Here is a 19,853-nt window from a genome sequence, read left to right as displayed (position 1 = left end):
TCAAGCCATAGCCAAAGGAGATGCAGATAGCCGACTCAAAACGATGACTACCATCATCTTCAGCTATGCTCTAGAAAGATTCGGTTGCATAGAGAAAGGAAAGACCAAGCCCACCACCCCCTACACTATGAACCGTAGGGCTACCCAGATACATCACCTGCGTCAGGAGCTTCGCTCCCTCAAGAAACTGTATAAGAAAGCTACGGATGAGGAGAAGCAACCATTAGCGGAGTTGAAAAACATTTTGCGGAAGAAGCTGATGATCCTACGCAGGGCAGAGTGGCATCGGAGACGAGGGCGAGAGAGAGCCAGGAAGCGAGCTGCCTTCATCACCAATCCCTTTGGCTTCACAAAACAGCTGCTCGGGGACAAGCGGAGCGGTCGACTTGAATGCTTAATAGAGGAAGTGAATCGCTTCATTGAGGAAACAGTGAGTGATCCACTGAGAGAGCAGGAGCTGGAGCCCAACAAAGCTCTTATCAGCCCCACCCCTCCAGCAAGAGAGTTCAGTTTGAGGGGGCCAAGTCTGAAGGAGGTCAAGGAAATCATTAAGGCATCTCGCTCAGCATCTACTCCAGGCCCTAGTGGCATACCTTACCTTGTCTATAAGCGCTGCCCAGGGCTTCTCCTGCATCTGTGGAAGATCTTGAAGGTGATTTGGCAACGAGGAAGAGTTGCTGAGCAGTGGAGGTGTGCCGAGGGAGTGTGGATTCCTAAAGAGGAAAACTCGAAAAACATCAACCAGTTTCGAATCATCTCTCTATTGAGTGTTGAAGGGAAGGTGTTTTTCAGCATCGTCTCACGAAGACTGACAGAGTTCCTCCTCGAGAACAATTATATTGACCCTTCAGTGCAGAAGGGAGGGATTCCTGGAGCTCCCGGCTGCTTGGAACACACTGGAGTAGTTACACAACTCATCAGAGAGGCCCATGAGAACAGAGGGGACTTGGTTGTCTTGTGGTTGGACTTGGCAAATGCCTATGGGTCCATACCCCACAAGCTGGTTGAGCTCGCTCTACACCGCCACCACGTTCCTAGTAAGATTAAGGACCTAATTCTGGATTACTACAATAATTTCAAGATGCGGGTCACATCTGGGTCAGAAACATCAAGCTGGCATCGCATCGGGAAAGGAATAATAACAGGCTGCACCATCTCAGTTATTCTTTTCGCTCTCGCCATGAACATGGTGGTCAAGTCAGCCGAAGTGGAATGCAGAGGGCCCTTAACTAAGTCAGGTGTGCGACAGCCCCCTATTAGAGCATATATGGATGACCTTACCATCACAACAACAACGGTCCCAGGGAGCAGGTGGATCTTACAAGGACTTGAGAGACTCATCGCCTGGGCTAGAATGAGTTTTAAGCCCTCCAAGTCTAGGTCCATGGTCCTGAAGAAGGGGAAAGTGGTTGACAAGTTCCATTTTTCCATCTCAGGAAGTGTCAACCCAACCATCACGGAGCAACCTGTCAAGAGTTTGGGGAAGCTCTTTGACTCCAGCCTAAAAGACTCTGCAGCCATCCAGAAGTCCAAAAAAGAACTTGGTGCTTGGCTGGCGATGGTTGACAAATCCGGCCTGCCTGGTAGATTCAAAGCCTGGATCTATCAGCATTCAATTCTGCCCCGAGTTTTGTGGCCTCTGCTGATCTATGCAGTCCCAATGTCAACAGTTGAGTCCCTAGAAAGGAAGATCAGTGGCTTTCTTCGAAAATGGTTGGGCCTCCCACGCAGTCTTACCAGTGCTGCACTATACGGGACAAGTAACACCTTGCAGCTACCATTCAGTGGCCTCACAGAGGAATTCATTGTTGTACGCACCAGAGAAGCCCTACAGTACAGGGACTCTAGAGATGGCAAGGTGTCATCAGCCTGCATCGAGGTGAGGACAGGCAGGAAATGGAATGCAGGGAAAGCAGTGGAGGTGGCAGAGTCACGCCTGCAACAAAAGGCTCTGGTGGGCACTGTAGCGACAGGCAGAGCGGGCTTGGGCTATTTTCCAAAGACCTTAGTAAGCCAGGTCAAAGGCAAGGAAAGACACCACCTACTCCAGGGAGAGGTTCGAGCAAGTGTGGAGGAAGAGAGAGTCAGTAGGGTGGTAGGACTCCGGCAGCAGGGAGCATGGACTAGGTGGAATACACTGCAATGTAGGATCACCTGGGCGAACATCTTGCACGCGGATTTCCAACGTGTCCGTTTCCTAGTACAAGCTGTCTACGATGTACTGCCAAGCCCATCAAACCTCCACATTTGGGGAAAGAATGAGACACCTTCCTGCCTTCTTTGCTCTGGAAGAGGCTCTCTAGAACATCTCCTCAGCAGTTGCCCCAAGGCTCTGGCTGATGGTCGCTATCGTTGGCGCCATGACCAGGTGCTTAAGGCAATTGCTGCTAGCTTAGCTTCAGCCATTAACACGAGCAAGAACCATCGTGCTCCAAGGAAGGCAGTCCACTTCATCAAAGCTGGAGAAAAACCCCGGGCCCTCCCACAATTAACAACAGGCCTCCTTCACAAAGCCTCGGACTGGCAGCTGGAGGTCGACCTGGGAAAACAGCTGAGGTTTCCTCATCACATCGCTGCAACACGTCTCCGTCCAGACATTATAGCTATCTCAGAAGCTTCAAGACAGCTAATTATTCTGGAGCTTACAGTGCCGTGGGAAGAGCGTATTGAAGAAGCAAATGAGAGGAAGCGCGCTAAGTACCAGGAATTAGTGGAGGCGTGCAGGGAGAGAGGCTGGAGAACTTACTATGAGCCCATAGAAATTGGATGCAGAGGCTTTGCAGGGCGTTCACTTTGCAAAGTCCTCAGTCGTTTGGGCATTACAGGCGTGGCGAAGAAAAGGGCCATTCGATCCGCAAGCGAAGCCGCAGAGAAGGCCACAAGGTGGCTGTGGATTAAGAGGGCAGATCCGTGGACTGCTGTTGGGACACAAGTCGGGACTTGATCAACCCCGGCTGGGTCACCTGGGTGAGAGTGTATGATGTTGAGAGACCCGAAACACTCAATGATCCCAGGATACATCACTGATGATGTGTCCCAAATGCATCCATGAGATGTTTCTTGCATAAAAAAAAAAAATATATATATATATATTTAAGCCAAATGTAATTATGCACGGCATGGAATTCTTACAGCAACGCAGTGGTACAGTAGGTAGTGTTGTCGCCTCACAGTAAGAAGGTTGCTGGCTCCCTGGTTCAAACCTCGGCTCAGTTGCCATTTCTGTGTGGAGTTTGCATGTTCTCCATGTGTTCGCGTGGGTTTCCTCCTGGTGCCCTGGTTTCCCCCACAGTCCAAAGACATGCGATACAGGTGAATTGGGAAGGCTAAATTGCCCTTAGTGTATGAGTGTCTGTGTGTGTGTGTGTGTGTGTGTGTGTGTGTGTGTGTGTGTTTGGATGTTTCCCAAAGATGGGTTGTGGCTGGAAGGACATGGTAAAAACGTGCTGGATAAGTTAGCGGTTCATTCCGCTGTGGCGACACCGGAATAATAAAGGGACTACGCCGACAAGAAAATGAATAAATGAATGTAATTTTTACAGTCGACCCTGATTTTTAAACACTGGAGTTTTTAAAAAACGCAACAGACTAACATGATCTTTGAATAGATCCTTCGCTAAGCCACCATCAAAAACCACCACCCACCAATCGTGGCTTAGCAACCGTAGCTATGTGCAGGGACTTTCGAGCGAGGGAAACAAGCATAGCATTGCAAACAAGCAAGCAAAGCGTTGTGCATATGGATTGTGCAAATCTGACATCCGGTATTCTAAAAGTTTGGACAGGGTGGTGGAATTTTTTTCCTTTTTCAAAACCTAAAACCCAAGAAGAGAAATGCCAGCCTGGATCAAGCTCTGTGAGGGGCAATAAAGGAGCAGAGTTGAGTTGGTTTTGTTTTGATATTCCTGACACATTCAATGATAGACCGTAATGATAGATTACGTTACGCTAAAATAATCTAAAGTGTGTTTCCTACAAAAATACAAAGCAGGTTATGTTTCACAGCTGTCTTTTTCTTTTTTCACTCGATATTATGAGCACTGCTCCATTTAAGCCCTCGCCAAAGTAGTCATACTAATAGCAGTCATATTTTCATCTGTTTCAATCTACAAATGTTTGAAATTACATATCAACAGAAGGGGGGACTGCACAGGTCCCTGGGAATGTCTGACGCTGGCGCATACACATTGTTATAGACGTGCCAGGCACCAAAGCTTGACATGCGTAGCAGCAGTAACTAAGGAAGGGTGAATTGCAACAGATTATTGTTAAAAGTTTTCATATTCTATTTATTTTTCTGTAGTCTGAAAAATTGCTTGACTAATAGTAAAGACCCCCATAATATTGTAATCATATTGCAATTTTAAATGGATGCAACAATAAAGACAATACAACTGATTGATGCTTGCCATTTGATGCTTTTATTGATTGATTTGCAGTATGGAGGAATTTAAAAGAAAAACATCTTAACATTATTATTATTATTATTATTATTATTATTATTATTATTATTATTATCATTTTTAAATGAAGTCATTAAGCATTTCCAGTTATGTTGTGGATCCATGGTAGATATGCTGAAATCCTAGTATACACATCAGGAAGCAAACGTGAATTACAGAGATATCGGTCACCAAAAGAAGTGATACCAACAGCAGTGTTTCCACAAACTAAAGGACCTCCAGAATCCCCCTGTTAAAACACACAGATAAACACGTCACTAGTGAAATTAGTTCAAATATTAACATAAAGTTTGAATAATTTTTCATACGTACATTGCAGGTTCCACCATGGCCATAAGCACAGATCATCTTTGAGGCCTTATAAAGAGATTCCCATCTGCGTTCACACTCTGCATTGTTCACTATAACTGTCTCCGCCTCTCTTAGACGATCAGACTCTGGGCCTTTTCTCCAAAGTATTCCCCAACCAGCAACACTACAGAGAGTATCTGCTTCAACATCTTCTCCTTTCTTTGGTAATGATATCAGTCCAACATTCTTGCTCAGTCTGACTTTTTTATTTAGCTGTAATGCAAGACACAATTGTTAATTATGAACTTATTGGTAACACTTTACAATAGGGGTTCATTAATTTGCATTAAATATTGTTTAACTAATGCACATACTGTATAATCACAGGTTCAAGTTAACCCATTAAGAGCTTAACTAACTAATAATAACTGCATGAGCACCAAATGAATATTCTATTTGATTCATACGTTAATCAATTAATACATTGTTATTAGTTAAACCAGTCATAATGTATTAAGTCCCTAATAACATATTAATTAACTAATGATGTAAAAGGATTTGTTAATTAACACCATCATCAAAGTTATGTACTTACACTTACAGTCAGTTAATTATTAGTTAAAAGGTTTTAGTATGTTATGACTACTTGTTGAGGCACAGGACTGTTAACTGAATGGTAATATATGTAAGTAGTCTTGTATGTGCATCAACAAGCAAATTCATAATATAATTAGTAAATGATTAATTAAAGTAGACAACTTGCAGAGAAAGCGCATGTTTTTTGAAAATTAACCTATTTGTTAATTAATGCTATATACTATTAGGGCTAACAGTTTATAGATTACTAATATGTTTACTTTTTCATGAATTATACATTAACTCATAATTATCTGTGCATTAGTTAAAAATTATTTTATGCATATTAGTACACCCATGTTGTAAAGTGTTACCAACTTATTGTTTTATGATTATTCTGCAGTTTTTTGTTTGTTTCTAAGCAAAAGCACTAAATAATGAGGTCAATTAAACGGAATTTTAAAAGAATAAAAAAACATATAGGTTGATACCTTCAAAAGCATGATGTCATTCCGGTCAGAATTCAGTTTATAGTCTTCATAACGCATGTAGGATGTCACTTTAAAGGTGTCGTAAATTTCATTTCCACTCAGATCATGGGCACCAACCACAACAGTGATGACATCACCTCTGTTGAACAAGCATATTGTATCACTGCCATATGATGCACTGTATGATTCTACTGCAGCTCATGTGTCATTCAAAATGGATTTTAACTCAACACAGTTCACACTAAGCAAAACTCTTACTTTTTCCAGCAATGTGCAGCAGTCAAGACAAACTGTTCAGTAATGAGGAATCCACCGCAGGTATGCCAGCTGTTTTTCTGAAGAGAAACCATGTAAGGTCTGGAGTGAGGTTTAGCTTCAGTGCCGTCCTCTATACCCACACGAGCTGAAAGAAATAGGTGTTAATCAATAGAAATAGTTGTTAGTCAAATTACTCTGTACATTTAAAACTAATATTCTTAACAAATGCCCAAATCATCATTTGTATAGTCAGTCTCACCAGTGAAGGTCAGGTCTGGCACTAGAGAAACCAGCAGGAGCAGAGAGATGATGATGATGGCCATGATCAAGACTCTCAGTGAGCTCTCAATGACAAAACACTATAAATATACAGAAAATATGGGTGGAGACATTCAGATTTACAGTATTTTTTCATGGTTCCACCCTGAGTTATATTTTATAGATGAGACTCATTTGATTGGCTTTTATTAAAGTATGAGTCATTTAGAAAGTCACACCATCTGACACCAAATGAAATTCTCACTAAATCCAGTACACTTTATATTAAAGGCGGTGTCATATGAACGTTTAATGTCAGAAGTTTCTTAATACGCATAAAATACTCTTAATAATAATCTCTGTATACACCATAGCCACAAAACTCACATTTACTAAGTTTAAACTAAGTTTACTCATTTTAAAACTTGTGTGCACTGATCATTCTAAATGCAATATGAAACTAAAACTTATAAATAATGATAGAAGCCCTCTTGAGATGTGTAACCTTATTGATTTTCCATTTAGTTTACTGATGAGTGCGATGCAGCTTTCGGTTTTGAATTCGATTTATTATAATCTTACATTTCTATGTTTGTAACAGAAACTTTATTTGTTTATTAAATTGACATGCAAATAAAAAAAAATAGTTCAAAAAATGTATTTCTTTACTTCAGGGCTGCATTTTTGCTTAAATAAAAAAACATCATTTTTTTATTAATACAACCGTTGCAGCAAAAAAAAAAAAAAAATTGTAGCATAAAACTTGTGTTTTTAAATATTTGGCAGCACACTCAGGGCAGCAAAATGGAGAGAACTGCATGTACTTATGTATTTATTTATTTATTTATTATTGTTGTTGTTGTAGGTATTATTATTGGTATTACCATCATTAAGATTTCTTTATCTTTGGACATTTATTTTGTGGGAGCAGCTGTGCTACAAAATGAAAAAAAGCAATAAAACGTGTAGTCCCTGCCCATGTAATTTTCTGTTACAGACCAACCCTGTCCCTATTAAAGAAAATAAAATGTATGTTGCCTTCAAAGTGAAAAGGTTGGGGACCCCTGATGTAGAACATATGAAGAGAGTTGTAAACAAGGATGGTTCCTGATTTTGTCGTGTAGTAGGGCAGCAGAGTTTTGTATAAGATGCAACTACTGTATGTAATGTACTGTATGTATTCTTTTGGATACAGCTGGTGAGATGTCTGTTGCAGTAATGGCATTTTTTGTCAGCTTAGCCTTGCTTGGTTTTTTAAGATGGTAATATGCTGCTTTTGTAATGGCTTTATTATGGCTGTTGAAGTTTTGGCATATCTAAAACCAATGATAGGAATAGGAAGCCTTATTAAAGAAAATAAAGAAACAATCAGACAGTGTTTAGATTGTTATGGAAGAGAAGATACTGGCCCATATGTAGGGGTGGTTTGAATATTCCATCATTACTGCCAAAGGTCCATTATTTCTCTTTAATTTTTAAAATTTTTTTTTTTTGTATTGTACTCTGCACATTGACATTTCATATTCCTCCATTAAAATTTGACATTTAAAACACTAATCTATAAAACAGTAATGTACAGATGTTACTACTTCAATGTGTTCCTTATGCCGCAATTCATACCGCGGCGACGGCGGTACTTGATGCGCCAGCAGCTTTTGACCGCTGGGTGGCAGTTTAACCACAGATATTCAGCTTTGCCTTTTCACAACACTAAACAGACTTTTCTGTGCGTACCTTATGTGATCAGATGTGTTCAATTAAAATATAATTTTGATTTAGTTTTCTTATAGTGATAAACATGATCTTACCAGGGCTTAAAGTATTCCGGCACCATGCCGGATCTCCGGCGTGCGGCCGTGAGAGAAAAAAAAAATAGAGCTTGCACATGCGGTTTAGTTGGGGATGCTCAAAATAACTGATTAAGCAATAACCGAAAGGGTGCGTTTGTAACCGATGAATGGTATCAGTTAAACGATTAAAATATGCTTTATACATTTTTAAAGTTTGGCTGCATACGGGGCATCTGTTTAATGGTTTACTGACTGCCGCCAGTGTTTTACGCTCTGCTTATGCTTGCTCAGCGCGCTTTAAGTTTTGCCGTTGCGCGCTGTGTGCTCGAGTGGAAAAAGTGTGTTACCTCTGTTTCATTGTTCAGTCAAATGAAAGCACTGCAGGCTTTCTGTTGAGGTGACAGCGGGGTTTGGGTTGTCAATGTGAGTACGATAAACTTTTAAAGACTGAGGAGAGACTTGTGGTCGCTGTTTCAAGTTATCCAGAGCTGTATTTATAGAACTTAAATATCACAATATTATTAAAATTACAATTATAACATCGACAGCAACTCGACTCGCGCACACCAGCTGATTCAGTCGTTTTCTAGTGACATACAAAAGAGGCTTATTTTTTTCTTGTCAACCATAAAAGGCAGCGCGGTACGTCGCGCGTTTTTGCAACGTAAAGGCGTGCGCTTTGTGATCGGCCCCTAAATGTACAACAAATATTTGTTAACTCTTGGGATGGTAACACATGCAAACACACGTTTCTACAGACACATTTTGCCAAAGAAGCAAAATGAAAGAAGGATATTTCTCGTCACAGTTTCACACAGTGTTGACAATAACCAGCGCTGATGCAGATCACCTCTGTGCTGTATGGAGCCGCTTCATAAACTTAAAAAAGCAGGCTGTTGATGATTTAGGGTGGGCTACAACCAACAAACCCCTTTTTTTTTTTTTTTTTTTTTTGAAAATTACAGTTATTAATAGTTCTTATATAATATCAGCTTTTAAAATAGCCTACAATCTACGAATCAAACAAATCCAAAGATTTTCTTGATTTTTGTATAATAATAACTCCGCACCAAACTGGCTTTCATTTTATAGCTTAAAACATGTATGCAAATGTATGCAATGTCATATGTAAGGGCTGTGACGGTCACCGTGACGACAATCACTCTAGAACACACATTTTCTGTTTTGTTGCCAAATAGCCTATACATTTATGAACATAACGTTAACTTAGACGTGATACAGCAAGTTCAAGTTCAGCCATGAACCTTGCTGGAAAACTTATATTACATCGCCAATCTGGAAACATTTTGGATTCGTGGCGAACGAGTAAGGCGAATCAATAATTAGGATGAAGCTATTTGTAGGGCTTGTTTAGAAAAATAAGTGTTAAATGGACAAACACGTCGAACCTCCATAGCCATCTGTGGTAATGTCACCCAGCCATGACATGCGGAGCCAGCTCCGGTGTCATCTACTGAACGCAAATGCCCAGCTAGTCAGCCAGGTATGGTAGAGAGGCCTTTTCAAAAATGGGCAAATACAAAAGAGAAACTGATAAATAGTAGACTTTGATGAGAAATGGAGCAGCATATTTGGTAGTTGAGAACGCGCCGATCCACAATGTAGAGCTGGTTTCCGAGAAATGCAGGCGGCGGAGCAAGATACTCTCTTTGCCACAGTTGCGAAAAAGTATCTGTATGGGCTACAGGCACACAGTCTCAGTGCTGCTGGAAACATTGTAATCTCAAATAAGTCTCCGCTTAAACCGAACAAAGTCAACATGTTAGTTTTTCTGGCAAATAATTTAAAATATGAATAGAAAAAAAGGCAGAGAGACGCAGTTTTTTTTCCAACATCTGACTTATGTTGTTACAAGCCTATAGGCTAATATTTTTGTTCTTCGTTACTATTTATATTATTATTGATTAGTATTTGAGAAGTTTCTAAAATGTAACGTTTACTGTTTCAAGCAGTTAAAGTTATTTAATATTTAACTAGCCTAGGCTGTATTGTGTTGTTTTATCAACGAAAGTTAAAAAACAAACATGTTCGTTTGTACGAATATTTAGCATAATACTTTGGTCTTTTTTTATTTCTTAATTTTACATGAAATGTAAATTAACTTAGGTAGGCTACTTGGGTACAGGGGCGTAATTTGTTGGTAGTATACCGAGGAATGTTTAGACAGTAAATATTGTCATCATTATTTAAAAAAATTATAAATAAATAAATTAAATAAAAAAATAAATAAAACACCTTACGGAAAGGATGCAATGAAGGAAAAGCATGCTCTTAATCATTCTTCATAATCTGATTCGTACCCTATACATGCAATAAGCTTATATTGCGCCAACAAGAACAAGCTCTAAAAGGTAAAGTCTAAAGCAAGAGGAGTTATTGATATGATATTAATGTTAGTTGTTAATATTAATGATCGTAAACACGACCTGCGTTGTATAATAAACGGCGTCATTGTGTCCTGTCTGCGATTTTTTTTCTCGTTGAAGAACAGAAAATTCATGTTGTCACCATCTTCCCAGCCAGGTTTTCATCCACAGTTTCCGCTTTTGTTTCTTCTCAAACAATAAAGTTTCGCTATAGCAGGCCCGGCGGCAGGATATCATAACTGAGGGCGCAAGGGCGCAATCCCATTGCACTTGACGACTGAATTTGGTCCTTTCTTGTTCCTTTTATTTAGGCTATTTATTAATTCATTACTTTGTATTACCGATATAGTCCTACTTTTTATAGTAATAATAATATGCAGTTTTGCTATTACCGATTTTATTAATGAAGGCAACGATACCGTTTACATTAATGCAGAAAGATAATGTTAAGCACCAAACAAGTGGTTTAAATTATGCTAGTCTCCTTATTTCTTTCCGTTTTATTTTAAACATTATAAATGTGTAAAGTTTTAGGTAAAGACGTCAAAATACGCCCACACATGCAAGCTAAACTAGATCATCTGAGTCATCACGCTTTATTACTCAACCAAAATCAGCGAGGAAAAAATAAATGTTTTAAATTAAATTATATTTAAATGTTACATTAAATAAAAAAATAAATTTAAATGTTAAATGCCATTTAAAAATAGTTTCTAAAATTAATGTGTTACTTAGTTACATTTTAAGGCATTAGTGTAGCCAAACAGAAAGCCATGTCTACCTATATTATTCAGCCTGCAGCGCAAGAGGTGGATCCGCGGTAAATCCACACGCACTAAATAGCCTACCTTTTTCTTTTACAACTCTGTAAACATAACTTCGCAGGTCGATCATCTTTAAACGCAAAAGACAATTTTAAGTGTCCTAAATTGACTGCTGCTGTAGAAGGGGATGTTTTTTTTACATAACTGTAAACGTGTGCTTTAGCTATGCCAAAATGAAAGCAAATATTTTGTTCTGCGTTTTGTCAATTGTATAGCTTAATAATAATAATTAAAATAATAATAATAATAATAATAATAATAATAATAATAATAATAATAATAATAATAATAATAATGGATATAATAAATTATAATATTATTTATAGTATAGACATTTTTACTAGGCTACTTTAATATTAATCCCTAACTCAAAAACTAATGTGAAAATGAATGGCAGCTGTGCTAAAATTAATGTAACGGGAAATTTCTTCTGCGTTTTTCCCCTTTATAGCTCAATAGTTTTATTCAAAGAATTAGTTAAGCAAAACATGAAACAAATTAAACTGCGTGTCTTTGTGATATCCACTAGTCCAGTTTTCTCCAGTGTGAGTTTAGAGTGCGCCTCCACCGCATGCGCATTTATGCCTGCACCAGATCAAAGCAGGTGTAAAGTCCAGCACAGAGCGCGTTGTGCGTTCAACTATACCCGCTCCACTGTCTCCAACACACAAATACTCGAACTCTTTATTTGTGGACTTACTTTTGATAATAGGCTACTATCATTACCTTTATCATGATTCTATTTTTATTATTCAATTTTTTTATTTTATTTTCTTTATTATATGTTATATCCTTAATTGTTTGCACTACTGCCCTTTTTGCACTGTCTTTGTACGCAGTGACGCTGCACTGCTTTGGCAATACGAATGTACAGTTATTTGTCATGCCAATAAAGCACCTCAAATGTGAAAATAGCCTAGGCAACAAATAACAAATCGGAGTCTAAAAATAACAACTGCCATTTTCATTTTCATACACGTGTGGGTTTTGACAATATGTGTTTATTAAGCTATAAAGATTAGCCTATCAGATGAAATGCATAGTGAAATATGAAATAAATGTCAATTTTGCTGAATAATTAATTAATCTATATCTTTAATATTTTTAAAATCATCTCGCTTCGGCCCAGAGAAAGAGGCGCGCGGCACCAGCGGACCTGTGCTTTCCCAAACAAAGCCGTACAGTAACTTGCGCTGAATATGCATAGTTTGGGGGGGAGGATATAGTAGTGAGTGTTTCCCAAAACCCCTATAGTTTCTCTGTCGCAGATCCATCATTTGAATCACGTCACTATTAACCCTGCTTTTATTTATTAAATGCTTCCCAACGCCGCATTTCTGTTGAGCGAAAAAAAGCTGCTGAAAATAAATAAAGTTATGCCAATGCCATTTTAATAGTTTCATAATAGTAGTAGCTGGTGTGCTTCATCTGCGTGATTCTGATTTGACATTCTTCCGCTAAACTTGCGCTGTCTTGGTGTAAATGGGCTATGAACTGTTGCTATTGAGGCTAAGGTGTAAATAGGCTATAGTTCTCTCTGCAACTTTCAGGTTTGAGGTGGGGGGAGTGGCAGAGGCAATTCAAATGAACCATCTCTAAAAATAAAAAATGCCACGTACGCGGCATCTGTGTAAAGATCATTACTTTATTTTATTATTATTATTATTATTATTATTAATTCATTCTTTCATTCATTTTCTTTTCGGCTTAGTCCCTTTATAAGTCTGTAATTGCCACAGCGAAATGAACCGTCAACTTATCCAGCATATGTTTTACGCAGAGGATGCCAGGAGGGCCATCTGGGGCTTTGGGGGGCGAAGTGAAAGGAGAGGCGGACTTTGCCCCAAGTCTGGGAAAGATGGCTTGCCGTCATTACACTAGTTTTCCGAAGGCACACGAGTTACATGCACCAAACACATGAACAAATAAATTAATAAATAAGGGAAAGAAAACATCTAGCCTTATGGGTTGAGAGGTCTTTTTGATTATAATCGCCGTTATGTTTCCGTTTTAAATGTAAGGCTGTTGCATAAAATAATACAATTTTAATTTATAAGTGACTTTGCTGCGTCCCCCTGGATGTTTCAATAACGCATAATAATCTTTACACCATATTAAAGACACAGCAGACTAAAGGTTTTCGAGAGTTTTTGTCAAGTTTAAACGGTGTGTTTGTGCGTGTTTATATGCCTGCATATGTGTGTGTGAGAGATTGAGCAAATGAGCGCTCCCTTCACAGCTCTGGTAAGCTGCGAGCGCAGCTTCTTTCTTTTTGATATTTATTTTGCAGATAATACACAATATGAATAAAACAGAAAGACATAAAACTTTACGTGTACCCTTTTGTAGACTTAAAACAAGTGTCATATCTTTATAAAATAGCCTAAGCCATATTGAAATATAATTTAAAGAATTACAAATATCTGATATAATAAAATCGCATAAAATAAATAAACCATTATAAAACAAGCAAAAGCAACAAGGTAGGCCTTTATAGCCTACATAAATGAAACCTTTAAAGCCATATTAAACAAAGCCATTTTACAAAGGCTTTGTTAAAAAAAAAGATTTTATATATTCTCTAAAAACAGTAAACACCAGAGAAGGTTTAAAATATTATTTATTTATTTATTATTTATTTAGGATACGATGATTTTAATAATGATTTTATTAAAAATTTGAATTTATCTCAATTTGAATAATCAAATCATGCAAACAGAGCATTTTTGGGGTGAGTGAACGCATGAACTGCGACCTTTTTTCAGTTAACCAAATGTGCAGTGCCACTTTAAAAACGGATCAGGGGAAACTACAAAAATAAGTGTGTTCTGTGTCCCCAAACAAGCATTGATGTTTTTATATGACGCGCTAAAATTGAAAAATGATATTTACATGAAGAGCTTTATTAGTGAAAAGCTGCTGAGCGCAACGCAATATATGCTGTTTTATTACTCGCTCTGTGCTTAAATAGTCTACTTAACACTTTCCTTAAGATCACAGATACAATATGCAACATCTAATTCCGGGGACGTTCTGGGGGCAGGGTTTGCGTGTCATGCTGCAAGCTACTAGCCCGTAAGTGAAAACGCGACATGATTTCAGCCTCACTGATGCCCATTAACACCTAACAGACAAGCTTTTGGTTATGAATAGGGGGAAGGGGTCTCCACTCTTTAAGTGTTTTTCATAAACATGAATACACAAAATCCAAAAATAGGACGGATGGCTTAACAAAACCTATGCGTTTAAAAACGAAACCACATTAAATATGGGGCCTTATGAAAATGAATGTTTCTATGCACAACAACTGAACTTAATGTGTTATTTAAAATATCTATATTACGCTCCAAGCATTCGCCAAAACGAATATATTTTTACGTAAAAACACAGAACATAGCTGAATAGAGTGTTGCCTGCTTTAGACGATAGGTTATTAATTATATTATAAATGGTTATGTTCAGGTCAGTGAAATAATACCTTTAATAAATAAAATGGTGGGCCAGTGATTCCCTCGCTGTCATCAGTGCATGGGTTAATGAGCTTAGGAGAATTCTGCTTTGCATCTTTCTATGCATTACTAACATCACTAAACCAGACATTTGTTTTATAAGTTAACCAAATATTCGCGCAGATTCAGCAGTTTTTTTCTGACGCGTTTGCCATTCATGCCAGTCAGTGAAAAAAGAAGTAACTGTGGCCCTGTTTGCAGGTATTAAGATTCGTTTTCATCAATCTGATGCAACTTTTATTATTTATAGGACGTAAAAATGCAATTAAAAGTTTCAAATCAATTCAATTCAATTCAATTCAACTCAATTTATAAAAAGACTAGCCTATTTTATGCATTAAATAATGAAATATAACTAATTTCCTTTATTTCTGATCAGACCATGCATTTTAGACTATTTTACAATTGTAATATGTGCATATGCTTTTTTTAAAATAACATTCGTCTAACAAATATTTTAGCACATCGAAAGTAATTAAATGACCTGTTTTTGATTAAAAACCTTTATGCAAAAGGATCAGAAATTGATCGCGCACGCGTAGGAAAATGCAGTTATGTGACACATGACATGCATGGCTCCTATGCCGCGTTTTTAGGATAAATTGGCATATAGGTGCTGCTTTGAATTGAATAAAACTATTTAAAAACACATTAAAAACTTCACAAAGCGTATCTTATGGAAAAACACCAATTGCCGGGCTCTGCTTTCGGTTTTAAAAGAATCAAGCAGCTTTAAAAAATATATAATTTGCTGAAGAGAAATGACAGAAAAAAAAAGATTAAACATATCGGGACTGTTAAAAGAACATTTCTCTTTAATATATTCTTTCGACTCCGAAACATCAGCTAAGATTATGAATTACGGAGTGTCTCTACTGCCTGCTTCAGCAGTGCGTGGCTGGTTATGAACGAGGAGGCGGAGAGAATGCGCTGTTTAGTTTCGGCTTGATATATTTAAATAAAAACTAACACAGAACTGCTTTTAACGCTCAAAAAGTTAAACTAAAATGCACAACTCTTGTTGGTTGCACCTGCGGGATGCACAATAAACCTATCGCGCCATTATTTTAATTCTATATTCGTGAAGAATGAGCCACGAGATTGAGATTTTTGAAGGTGCTCTCCAGCGGCGAAGTTCCTGGCAGAGTAGCGGGTGAAAAAATGTGCATGCAGAAATTGAACAAGAGGAATAACATTTTAAATTATATAACAAGCATTGTATTCTTTCTAATCCCCGCCCAGTTTTAATACAAGTTGTGTTCTTCAATATTTGTGGCTGGGAAGTTTATTAAGAATATATTTATAATTATATATGATTAAATAATTACATATATATATATATATATATATATATATATATATATATATATATATATATATATATATATATATATATATATAGAGAGAGAGAGAGAGAGAGAGAGAGAGAGAGAGAGAGCCATTACAAGTAAAACAACAACAACAAAAAATAACAATTTTACTTTAAAGAAAAACAGATGTTTTGAGAAAAAAAAACTGAACAAAACTGAAACCAAATTATTAAAACTAAACTTGCGGGACTTTATTTATGTCCTGTGGCAAAATTATTTTTATTATACTTTAAGTTATCTGCTTGAAGTAGGCTAGGTCACATTTATCAATGGTAAGTTTTAGTCGAAGTTTACATCAATAACAATGTGCATTGTCCTTTACCATACATATATAAGACGTGTATAAGACGTGGCGGTAATAGTCACTTTGAACTCTCACCTACTGTAAGCCAGGGATTCTTAACCGGTGGGTCTCAGCAATCCTGCAGGTGGGCTGCGAGCTAAAAATTAGTTCTCAACATTATAATATAATATTTGGATTTTATTATTAATACGCTTAAAATGACTGAAGTAATGCACTTTCTCCTGTTCTTTTGATTGATTACTTCAAACTCGGCGCTTAAACAGCCTCAAGTTCGCATCTGCAACTACACGTCAGTCTGTTCATTCACAAACTATGCGTGAAGTGGACGTGAAAATCTCTGTGTATTTTTGTGTGAACTATTTAATTTATCGGCGAAGCAGTGGCGCAGTAGGTAGTGCTGTCGCCTCACAGCAGGAAGTTCGCTGGGTCGCTGGTTCGAGCCTCGGCTCAGTTGGCGTTTCTGTGTGGAGTTTGCATGTTCTTCCTGCTATTGCGTGGGTTTCCTCCGGGTGCTACGGTTTCCCCCACAGTCCAAAGAAATGCTGTACAGGTGAATTGGGTAGGCTAAATTGTCTGTAGTGTATGAGTGTGTGTGTGAATGTGTGTGTGGATGTTTCTCAGAGATGGGTTGCGGCTGGAAGGGCATCTGCTGCGTAAATACTTGCTGGATAAGTTGGTGGTTCATTCCGCTGTGGCGACCCGGGACTAATAAAGGGACTAAGCAGACAAGAAAATGAATGAATGAATTGAATATATCTGCATAGTTGTCTAAAATTAATGTCATTTGAGTCTTTTATGAAGGATGTGTGCCCAAACAAGAAGGTCTAGCGAGGCTCAGTGTTTTTTTTTTGGGCATAAAATCTAAAACAAACTTGTATATGAGCTTCAGACACACGCTTGCGGAGCTGTTTACTGTTCCTGTCAGCGATCTCCCAATAATATCCTCCAAACTCAACCATCAGATTGATGGTTGTTAGAAAATAGGAATAAAATTTTTTATTATTTTTTATCTTTTTTTTATCAAACAGTTATTTGTATTGTGTAAGGGTCATGTATTAACTGAACTTCTACAGTGGTGTGTGGGTTGCTTTGCATACTAATTAGCATTTTTGCAGAAGTAGATAAATGCTGGTCCAAAATTAAATTCAGCTCTGCAGAAACTTCCTGTCTGAAGAGAGGTGTTAAAACTGAACACAGAACACAGAAGGTCGTATGCTTTTAATGTTGTGCAGAGAATTCTTAGAAAAAGAGGACTTATGTCTGGGGTGCAGCCAATGGAGGACTGGACAATGATTGACAGATGATGAATTTCACTAAACTCTACCTGGTAATATCAGCTGCCTATATAAGTTTATAGTCAGAATAAAAAAAGTTGTTGCACACCTCTGTAATGTAACTTTTGCATTGCATTGAGGTTAACAGAATTCAGTCAATCGAATTATTCATTTGTATGGAATAAATTGTTTTGATTTCTGACATTAAAGAAAAACCTCTCCTGACCTTTTTTCTTGAACATGCATGGAATTGATTGAATATTCCAACTATATATATATATATATATATATATATATATATATATATATATATATATATATATATATATATATATATGAACAATATCACATGAGTAGCAGTGCAATATGGCTGTTTATCAGCTGATATACAGCCATATTGCACTGCTACTCATGTGATATTGCGCTTATACAACAGTTCGAACTCACAGTTGTCATTAAAATGGTGTTTAAAAAAAAATTAAGAACTGCTTTTATTTTAGCCAAAATAAAACAATTAAGACTTAAAAAGCAGAAAAAAATATTATCAGACATACTTTGAAAATATCCTTGCTCTGTTAAACATCATGTGGGAAATATTGAAAAAAGAAAAAAAAAATTCAAAGGGGGCTAATAATTCTGACTTCAGCTGTGTGTGTATGTATATATATATATATATATATATATATATATATATATATATATATATATATATATATATATATATATATATATATATATTATGAGAATTTCATACAATAATTTTAGAGAAATTGTTAGACAGATGGGCCTTCAAAAATTAATCGTGGAAAGAAGCCCCCTACTCAGACTTTAGACTAAATAAATATTTGTAATTAATACTAGTAATATCGTATGCTCATTATCAGCTGACAAGTGTCAAAACATAAAGACAAGTTAGCAGATAAAATGGCACTAAAATGCCTCATAATTTAAGCTTCATAATACAAGACAGCAAAAATGAAAATAACCACCATTTTTATCCAGCTATGGGCCTTAGACAAAATGTTTAAATTGTAAATCCATTTGCATCACTTGTTGAGTCATGGGTGTGCTGGTTTGAAAAAGAGGTGTGTTGAGGCGCTGACTCTATGTGCTCATAAAAAAAATCTATGGATATCTTTTGAAAAGTGTATAGGGGTCTTATTTCAACGTCTTGACTAAATCTTCACATTGCACAGTTAAGAAAAGTTGTAATTATGGCGAGTTCACCACAGGACCGCCCAGCACTGACTTATATACCACATGTTTGATCATTAGAGCTGAGAGAGATGGTGCTTGTGATAAAGATAATCAGTGGAAATGATCTAATGTTTGCAAGTGCGTGGAAAATTTATAAGCTCTCTTATAGGTCTGTGGTTTATGCAAGATGATGAGTAAATATTGTTCCTGCTAATGCTTGGTCTGGTCTAGAAGCATTTAACATGTCAGTACATATTTTGCTGAATTTATATCCACAAATATTCATTAAAATAGGAATCCCTGGCTCATACTTACAGGTGCCATAGAGTAGTCTAGCATTTGTGTTTTGCACTGGCTGCAGAGAGAAGACAATGCTAAAGACAAGTTGTTACTAAGGCACAGATCACTGTTTGGAAATTGCCCTGAGATTGGAGATTTGAAAAAAAGCAAGATTTTACAACAGTACTGATCTGTTTGTTGAATGTCTAGTTTTGATCAACACAACACCAATATTTTTTGCACACTGAGATACTTGCTGACCTAGAAAATCTGAATCTAGCACACAATTTTCTTTTAGCTCAAATAGCATTATTTCAGGTTTTTATTTTTATTTTTTAGATTAAAAAACATTGCATGAGAACCAGTTGATCTAAGTAGGCCAAGAGAGGTTTGCCTAAAAAGCAAAGCCAAAAGGAGCATGTGTTTTACAAGGTGAATGATACAGAGGCCGAGGGAATGATCCCTGTGGAACTCCACAGTCTAATAAAACACAACAAATTAAAGAGTCTTTGGCATTTCCCCATTTTCAATTCAACCAAACTTTAAATCCAGGGTGTGGGTCAATTAAATTAAATTAAATTC

At 37.3% G+C, this 19,853-nt stretch overlaps 1 protein-coding gene and 1 long non-coding RNA gene across 2 annotated transcripts in view; both read right to left on the bottom strand.

Moving 5' to 3' along the window:
* Window positions 1-19,853, bottom strand: part of LOC148679500 (uncharacterized) — a 186,689-nt gene that overhangs the window by 57,801 nt on the left and 109,035 nt on the right. The window lies entirely within an intron of this gene.
* Window positions 4,399-8,194, bottom strand: si:dkey-78l4.1. Its single transcript, XM_087304242.1, has 5 exons — window positions 6,339-8,194; window positions 6,080-6,224; window positions 5,822-5,960; window positions 4,776-5,027; window positions 4,399-4,692 (listed from the first exon to the last, which is right to left on the bottom strand). Exons 1-5 carry the CDS (start codon window positions 6,400-6,402, stop codon window positions 4,537-4,539), a joined length of 756 nt encoding a protein of 251 aa, XP_087160368.1. The 5' UTR covers window positions 6,403-8,194; the 3' UTR covers window positions 4,399-4,536.

The sequence above is a fragment of the Danio rerio genome, chromosome 22, assembly GCF_052040795.2.
Source record: "Danio rerio strain M-AB ecotype USA chromosome 22, GRCz13ab, whole genome shotgun sequence".
NCBI lineage: Eukaryota > Metazoa > Chordata > Actinopteri > Cypriniformes > Danionidae > Danio > Danio rerio.
The sequence above is the reverse complement of the archived record's forward strand: the minus strand, read 5'-3'. Positions and strand labels throughout refer to the sequence as shown.